This window comes from Protomyctophum parallelum (genome assembly GCF_964188405.1).
Source record: "Protomyctophum parallelum genome assembly, chromosome: 9".
In the NCBI taxonomy this organism is placed as follows: Eukaryota; Metazoa; Chordata; class Actinopteri; order Myctophiformes; family Myctophidae; genus Protomyctophum; species Protomyctophum parallelum.
In genome coordinates, this window is record NC_139706.1 from 17,356,757 (window position 1) to 17,366,439 (window position 9,683).

Below are 9,683 nucleotides of genomic sequence, written 5' to 3' on the forward strand. Positions count from 1 at the left end.
TTTGTAATCTCCGTTTGATGATGATTGATCATGTGTTGGGACTATGTTGTTATATGTTATGTCACGATCCACGATATTTATGAAAACGGAAAGAATCAGTAGCCTGCATAGTTCGTATTACTGCTGGCTACTGCTGGTAGGATAAACTTGGAGTGTCGAGATGAAAAGTTTATTTTACTAGACTATAGTATAGAATGCATCACTTTAATTCAGTTGTACAAATAACTTCTTGACAAATGGGAAAATCTCTCATGTCAGTGTTTGAAGTGTAAATAAAAAACATTACAATGCAATACCTCTGACCTTCATTCATATAGCCTACAGTATTTTTTCCCCTTTTTTCCAGGCTCTATTTTATTTTATTATATTTATTTATTACACAAATAAATGTGTATTTATTAATAATATCAACTAACAACAACAACAACAACAGTTAAAATGTCATGGCAATTCTATATTCAATCAGTGGTGGGGAAAAAGTACTCAACTGTTTCACTTAATTAAAAGTATCAATACTGCAATATAGAAATAGCCGATCTACAAGCTCACAATGCATAGCATCAACACATTGTTAGCTTGTAGATTGGCTATTTTCAAATGGCCAAAATGTATATAGTGCTGAAGTGGCTAATGTTTTGTAATAATAATCAAAATCTACAAAGTTACTATCTATTCTATACAGTAACTAAAGCTGCATGTCAAATAAATGTAGTGGAGTAAAAGTACAATATTTGTAAAAGTAGCCCAGGCTATTGGAAATTGGAAATACTCAAGTAAAGTACAAACATACCTCAAAATTGTACAAAGTACAAATACTTAATAAATGTACTTAGTTTACTTTACACCACTATAATATATTTAATAATCAAATATAATTAATAATTAATATAGATATACTGTGTAACGATTTTTAGACAGAATCTGTAGATATAAAGGGCTTGATGTGAAAAATGCAGGTCAAAGGTTTGTTACAACAGTACAACAGATCGGTGCAGTTGCAGTTAAGGTCCATGCACACTGGACGCGTTTTTGGATTTTTAGCAGCATGTTTCTGTCGGTTTTCAGAAAAAACGCGTCCTTTATAGGTAAAAATGTGAAAAGCTGCCTCGGTGGGGCTATAACAGGCCGTTCTGGACAATTTGGGGCAGAGGTTCATCGTTGGCATCCAGGAAGTGTGTGTGCAAAGTTTGGCATCAACCGGGTTAACGGTACCGGAGATTAGCTGTACACGGACGGACGGATGGACGGACACACACACACACACACACACACACGCACGCACGCACGCACGCACGCACGTACGCACACACACACACACACACACACACACACACACACACACACACACACACACACACACACACACACACACACACACACACACACACACACACACTGTTAATAAATACTTCCAATCAATAAATCAATCAATCAATAAATCAATCATCAATCAATCAATCAATAAACACAAGATAGAGTTAGCATTTTGAAATGTAAATGCCATTTGTAAAAAGAAATAAAGGAAGAAAGACATCCTGGAAATAAAGTTTAAAGAGCTGGGATATAATCTCAGACTGGTGCAATATTAGATGAATTGTATGCAATAGGTTATGTCAGGAAATAAATAAATAAATATATATATATATATATATATATTTATAATATTCAAAATGGTGGAGAATCCATCATTGTAGACATTGATTGTTCAAGAGGCAAAGCTGAAGAGCATAAGAAATAGCCTTTCAAAATGTTCAACTTCATCCTTTAATTATAGCACCCTCATCTGGACAGTTATTGTTGGCATCAGCTTTTTCAATGTTTCAATTCACTTGCATCTAAATTGGTTGGCTTATAAGATTGAGAAAACATACATATAAAACAAATGTATTAGTGTATGGCTTCCCACATTAAGAGGCTATAACCATTTCATGTGGTAGCAGTCACAGGAAATTATTGTGGATAGAAAAAAGACAATAAATTATGTCAACCTGACCAGCCTGAACCCCTGATCAAAATAACCTGCAATTATTGTGTGGTCACAATCGCATAGATATGGACAGGTCCTAACCAAATTACCATATATATATGGACACAGCACATTCAATACCTAAGTCTTACCATGTTGGATTTCTGCAGGCCATATAAATATTAAAATTTCAGATGGCTTGCCTGTTGGGCCGTTAAGGTGCAGATTGCGTCTGGCTGTCCTGTGCTGTTTATGACCTTGCACACTGAACTAATCCAGCCTTTCACTCCATCCATAGAATGACAATTGAATGCCCGGCCCTAACAAACTACAGGGCAATGGTCATATGTCAGTGCTCTCAACTCTAGTGGCAGAGTGGGGGACCACAGATCAAACGGTGGATCACATTTAGTTGAAGATAGATACTGTTGTTTCTATTAACATAACAATCATCCAAGGGAGGGAGGGAGGAAACTCAAAGGACCTGATGAGATCACTCTGGATATATTCTTGTTGGATACATACGGTAGTAACTGTACAGTTCTATTTCTGGACTCGGATTGGATTCCTGGATGTACCATCTCCTGCCATCTATTCTCTACCAATGTTGATTGTCTGCAGAGGATGATATTTATACGATTTTGCAAGGACAAGACTGTGATCACTCTGGGACTGGAACACCCATGGACAAAATAGTTTGAAACAAGTTATTACTGTGTTGGGCCCACTGTATGGCACGCAGACTGAGGACCTGAGAGCAGAGAGAGAGCATCCAGCAGAAAGTGGTTCTGCTTACAAACTGTCCAGTTTGATGGGACGATTTTTGAGGCATTACCAGGAAAAAGTACAAGATATGGATTGTTTTATTTCTCTCTAAGTCACTGTCTTACTTTTCAAACTGGCTAGCCACAGAACCCTTGCATAAACCTGCATTGTGTCCCTTTTCCAGCTGGTTCCCAACAGTTTTTGTTTGACCATTCCCGGCTGTTCAGAATAGGTGCCCCCTCATTGTGTTTTTAAATCTTTGTTGCACTGTACATTGCCTGCCTTTGTAACGCTATAGTACAATGCTAGTTTCAGATAGACTGGTTGAATATGTGTGGTCAGCCTATTCTCCCACACTACGCTCAGCAGGGTTAATTTCATCCATCAAGCTGCAACAATATTAAAATTAGCCATGCGGATTGCATGGCAAAGTCCTCCTCCACATTTGCATTGGAAAATCAAAGATTACATTGGGGTGAGTTGACCTTTCATTCTCTAATTATTTTATAAGCTTGCTATACAGCTTACTTGCTGTCCGATTTAAGGATACATCTTATCTATGCATTTAGTTTAGGGAACTAAGAAAAATCAGGATTGAATTGTATAAGGAACTGTATAAGGAAGTACCGAAATAAGTTGCCCGCTCTTTCTTGTTAATATTATAACGTTACCAGATACAAATTATTGCTTTGCTCTGTACGTAAGAAGATTGTAAAATGAAACCCAGGTCACTTAATCCTTAACCAGAGCACTTATGTCTCCATCGATATCTTATCTTATGTATTCAGGTTAAGCCATGGGAGACTGGTCCATTCTTGGCCGTTTCCTGTCTGAGGTGCAGAACCACTCCACAGTGATAGGGAAGATCTGGCTGACCATGCTTCTCATCTTCCGCATCCTGCTGGTGACCTTGGTGGGCGATGCGGTCTACAGCGATGAGCAGTCCAAGTTCACCTGTAACACCCAGCAGCCTGGATGCAATAACGTCTGCTATGACACTTTTGCTCCTGTGTCGCACCTCCGCTTCTGGGTCTTTCAGATTGTGCTGGTCTCCACCCCTTCAATCTTCTACATTGTTTACGTTCTGCACAAGATTGCCAAAGATGAGAAGCTGGAAGTCCAGAGGGGGCAGGTGCTGGCCCAGAGGCCCGCCAGAAAGTGCTTTGCGCAGTTGGGTAGAGATGGGTGTATGGAGGCCCTTCAGGTTGGCATGCCCACCTACTGTCCCCAGTACCGGGAAGATTGGGAGGCCCAGGAAGAGGATGGAGTGGAACAAAGCCTCCTGGAGGAGGACTATGGCGAGGTAGGGGAGGATCCTACCCAGCTGTCCAGCCAGGTGTTGCTCATCTATATCCTTCATGTGTTATTGCGCTCTGTCATGGAGATCACCTTCCTGGTTGGCCAGTACTACTTGTTTGGATTCGAGGTACCTCACCTGTACCGTTGTGAGACCTATCCCTGTCCTACTCGTACAGATTGCTTTGTGTCACGTGCCACCGAGAAGACCATCTTCCTAAACTTCATGTTCAGTATTAGCTTGGGCTGCTTCGTGCTCAACATCGCAGAGCTCCATTACCTGGGCTGGGTCTACATCTTTCGTATCCTCTGCTCGGCCTGTTGCAGCCCTAAGAGGGATAGGGTGGAACTGTATTCAGACCACAACCCCCTGCTGCTGCAGCTAAAGCACTCCCTGAGGGGAAGGCTGGTTCTACAGACCCCAGCTCCCATAGCCCAGGAGAAGGTTGGAGGTCTGCTCACTCATGCACCAGCTATCTCCTTCCAGACAGACTCTACTGTGGAGTGCACCTCCAAGAGGAACCCAGAGGAGCGAGACAAAGTGAAGGTCAAGTTGGCCAACATGGCCAAGCTAGGACGGACGAAGAAGTCTTGGCTATAAAAAACAAGGAGCATTTAGCATTTTGTGTGAAACGGAATAACTTGTAAGGAAAGACTGGCAGAGCGCATGGGGAGTTTTTATTTTTTCAGTTGTTACACAATAATTATCATTATTGTGGCTATGATTTATATCCCAAAATTGTAAATCTAGACAAGGCCCTTTTATTTAGAAACATTTCAAGAGAGTTTATGGATTTTTCTTTTTAAACTTAAACATGGACAATGCTTTACAATACCTCACCAGATGCAGCTTACTGACTATCAGGGTGCTGTGAAAAAGGAAGTGTTTTCTTTTTCTTTCTTTTTTTGCTGTGAATATTTGTTAAATCAACTTGACATTATTTTTTTGTTGGAGAAGTTGTATGTACCTTGCATGTGAAACACTTTTCATTCTTCCATTACCATTGTAAGGATTTTAAAACACCCTCTGCTTTTAGATTTCCAACGCTTTTTAGGTCTTGACAATCAGTGATTTTCCTTTCAGAATGATGTTTTGTTCACCTGTATTTTGCTGGAAAAGATTTCCATGTGTCTCTCTATATGCTGCCAGTGCTTGTAGAAGTATTGGAATAAATTTTAAATACAATGCTCCACCACATTTCTCAATATGGACTCCTTATTACTATTAGCTTGCAGTTTATGCTCAGATCTTCTTTGTAGTTTATTAATCCTGCTGGGGAAATTAAATTCCAGCTTCATCATGGTCATGATGAGCAGTTTGGGGTTTTGTGTCTTGATCAGAGACCGGTGACTTTCTGATTGACTGAGCCTGACAGGCTTTCCCTATAAGCATTCAATCTGAGATATAGCCTATTGTTGTATGTTTTGAAGCAGGTTTAGTAACCAATAGTGATGCTAAATCATATTCATTGGCCAAATATTATGAAGGGATTGCCTTGCTGACATTGGTTGAGGTACACAATTAAATATGTCACACTAACATACTATTATGTGCAGTAACAGTGCAGTGACAGTAGAGGAGGTACAGGCTAAAAGCAGTAGATGCTGGTGCAAGATTATTGGTGTTCAACTTCAATCATGCACAGTGGTGGAATTAGTGTTGTTTTCGTCGACTTAAAACCAAGGCGAAAAATGTTCGTCGACTACCTTTTTTCACTGACGAAAACTACATGGAAACTAAATGAAAACTAAGCTATGATGACTAAAACTAAGACTTAATATGTTGACAATTTCGTCAACAGATAAAAACTAGAATAAAATGTTAGGAAGGGACTAGTGGACAAGAGATCCAGTACTAGAAAAAGTGCCCTTCCGGGCACAGGTCTCCACCAGGTTATCCACAGATCCGTGCAGTTAGAGGTAAAAACACTTTTCGGCCAGTTATAGCGCCACCTTGAGGCTGAGTTGAAATTGTTCATGTGGCATTTCGTCCTCGGCCTAGTGGGAATGTGGGTGCACAATTTCACGGAAATCACGCGATGTGTTCATGATTTGCAGCATTTTGTTTGAAACTGAGCACTCCTGTGAACTTTGGAAGACAATCTTAACCAATCAGGATGGAGTCTGATAAATCTGAAAGACCCGTTTCGTTGAATGGCTCTAGAGAGACTGTGTACCAATTTGCGTGATGTTTGGACAAAATCTGTAGGTGTACTGTGCAAAAACTTGTTTTGCACAAAGCGGCCTCTTGGTGGCGCTATAACAGGCCGTTCTGGAAAGTTTGGGGCAGAGGTTCATGGTTGGCATCCAGGGAGTGTGTGTGCAAAATATGGCATCGAAAAACTTGTTTTGCACAAAGCGGCCTCCTGGTGGCGCTATAACAGGCCGTTCTGGAAAGTTTGGGGCAGAGGTTCATGGTTGGCATCCAGGGAGTGTGTGTGCAAAATTTGGCATCGACCGGGTTAACGGTGACTGAGATTAGCTGTTCACGGACACACACACGGACACACGGACGGACGGAGTGCAAAACATACTCTCCCCATGCCTTCGGCTGGTGGAGACAATAAGTAAAAGACAAGTCATTTTACACTTGGTTGCATGCTGAAAATAGCCGATCTACAAGATCGTAGATTGTAGATCGGCTATTTTCAGCAAGTGTAAAATCAGCCATTATGACGGCATCAAGGCCCGCCAAAACACATTTTAGTCGACTAAATCACCTGTAGATTTAGTCGAATAAAATCTTATGACATTTAGTCGACTAAAACTAGACTAATACATTCTAGGTGACTAAAATGTGACAAAAACTAAATGAAAACTATTCAAGAGACTATGACTAAAACTAAAATACCGTAGAAATTTGCTGCCAAAAACAACACTGGGTGGAATTGCAGACGGTTCATAGGAGATTGAATGGTAAAATCGAACCCCAGGTACATATTTAAAAAAAAAAATCTTAAAATGCCATCATCCTGTAGGTGTAGGGGTCTCATATATCGTGCCACAATATAACTCGATATTAAAACGAATATGTATCCTCGAGAGACAATTATCTATGACTTGCTTCCACCCTATATCGGCCCTGCAAGGCCCATATAGCTTTGTTCCATTATTGGCTCAGCAGCAGGTTTGAACTGGAAACAGACATTACAGTGCACCTTCATAACTGTTTCCAGTTCAAATCTGGTGATGAGCCAATCAAACAATTCTATGGGAAAATGAACTGGAACAGGACACAGGTGTGCCACCTTCTGAAAACTGGGTTTTCCATGATTATGCCATTTTGTAGTGGTCTCTCCGAATGATGATTGATTGATTGATTGATTGATTTATTAACAGTTTGCAGTACATTTCAAGTACAACTCAATACAAAAACTGTTAACACTGAGGGAACGACACCATAAAGCATTACACTTGTTTACAATAGGGCCCACCATTTTCAATTCATCAAAACATTTAGAGACGTACGAATATACACAACTATATAGTCAAAAATAAATCATCATAGGAGGTAAAAAGGGAAAATAAATATATACCGTGAGGGGAAACAGGGGAGGGTGGGGGATTCAGGTTTTACGGGGGCCAGTTTCGAATTGCAGACGTCCGTAGGTGCCCTTTGAGAGCAGTTTTGAAGGAGTCAAGGGATTTGCATGTCTTAATGACTGTTGGTAGGGCGTTCCACATTTTCGTGGCATAGGAGCGAAATTAATTTAATCCCTTGTTTGTACCGAATCTGGTTTGCACATGGTTTGTTGAACTCCCTCTGGTGTTGTGGGAGTGGACTTCGTTGACATTAAGGAAGTATTTAGACAGGTACATGGGTATCTTGGTGGTGTAGCGAATCTTGTGGACTAGACCCATTGCAAGGTGCTGTACTCTGTCGTCAACCCTAAGCCATTCCAGCCTGTCAAAGTGGGCAGGGGTTTGGTGGGTTCGGGGAGTGAGGCCAAGTATGGCAAGTAGTAGCCTGACCATTTTGTTTTGGGAGGTCTGGAGCCTTGTTTTCAGGGCCTTAGAGGTGCTTGTACGAGGGCTCCTGTCAAGGTGTTTTTGTTGACCAATGAGGAGATCGTGTATAGGAATCTTGTTCTATGGTTGACCTTTTTTTTTTTTTTTTTTTTTTATATATATTTTTTTTGCGGCTTACGCCTTTTATTGATTTTTTAAGGGACAGATAGTAGGCTGACAGGAAACGGGAGAGAGATGGGGGGATGACATGCGGTAAAGGCCGTGTCGGGTTCGGGAGTCGAACCCGCGGCACACCGCGACTGGATCACCAGTCCGGTGCCCAGACCGTTACGCTACGGCCTGGGCCGACCTTTTTGATTACGTTGGTGGCCATTTAATTGGATGATGTATGACGACAAGAGCGCCCCTCACTTCACATGGGTGTGATTTTAATACTAATAACCAATGAAAAGCAACCTCGCCCTGACTGCTGGGCGAGCTCTGACGCTTTGGCATGGGGGATCAGATCAACATATGGGATTAATTCCATGGCCATAGATGGAGTGTGTCTTCAGTGTGGGTTGATGAGGTCAGATCAACATATGGAATGTCAGAACAGGTCAGATCCATATATGGAAATCTAAGGGTGGCAGCGGGGGCAGTGTCTTAAGTTAAGTGTACAGGGTTTTATGAGGGCCCATGTAGGGCCGGTCCTTAATTTTCGGGCCTGTTGAGAACTCTAGTTTTCGCCGGCTGTCGGGCGTGGCTGCAGTAATAACTTTGGGTCTAGAGTTTGAATGGACAGGTATCAATCAAAAGGGAGACATCGAAGAGGAAGGATGGATTGGGAAGGATCAACATTATGGAATGTCAGAACAGGTCGGCTCCATATATGGAGATTTAAGGGATCTCCATATGGGCATTCCCATATCGCCATCCCTGATGATGTCACGTGATGTCACGAGGCATGACCATATATGGAGACCTGGGGTGACGGACGGACGGAAGGATGATGAACTCATCAGTCTTCTAGATCTGACTAGACTAGACTAGACTCCCCAGGGAGTAGCCTAATTAATTAGTGACTGAATTCAGACACAACCCACCCAGGACAACAGTTTTAAGCACAGAGCCTATTCAAGGGCTTTCAAACTGGCATACATTCTCAACGAGACATTCAGTACGTTTTTTCTTTTTTTTTACTTCATAGAAACACTCTTCTGGCTTAATTCAAGTAGCTATAAGATATTAGACATTGCAATATTCCCATGCAACAACAGAAAAGAATGTAGGCCTATAATGTAGACATGACCTGACACATAGGGCTTAGGGCCTAAAGTGCATGTGTTATGACTTGATGAATACGCGTTTAAGGTCCCGACGGACATATACTGTAGGCTATAGTGTGGTTCTTAGGTGCTATTAGCTGGGGTGAATTGGTCACTCGAAACCTCTGTGTCAGTTAGGGAACAAAAATCACACTCGTGTGAAGTGAGGGGCACTCTTATCATCAGACATCATCATACAACACATAATTCCGTGCTCAGCCAATCAAATCATCACAAATGTCATTCCGGCCAATCACTTTTGCCGTGTTCACTTTTCTGCCCTCACTTTTTGGGTGTAAGCACACTTCACACTAAGTGTCAAGAAACCAGGCGTCTCTTCCGGGTTTTTAAACAGCTGGTGGATGGAAATGACGCTCGCA

The 9,683-nt window shown here is 41.6% G+C and overlaps 1 protein-coding gene across 1 annotated transcript; it reads left to right on the top strand.

Annotated features, from left to right (window-relative positions):
* Window positions 1-3,527: 3,527 nt before the first annotated feature.
* Window positions 3,528-4,628, top strand: LOC310864831 (gap junction delta-2 protein; the record flags this gene model as incomplete). Its single annotated transcript, XM_083773625.1, has 1 exon — window positions 3,528-4,628. One exon carries the CDS (start codon window positions 3,528-3,530, stop codon window positions 4,626-4,628), a length of 1,101 nt encoding a protein of 366 aa, XP_083629751.1.
* Between the last annotated feature and the right edge of the window lie 5,055 nt (window positions 4,629-9,683).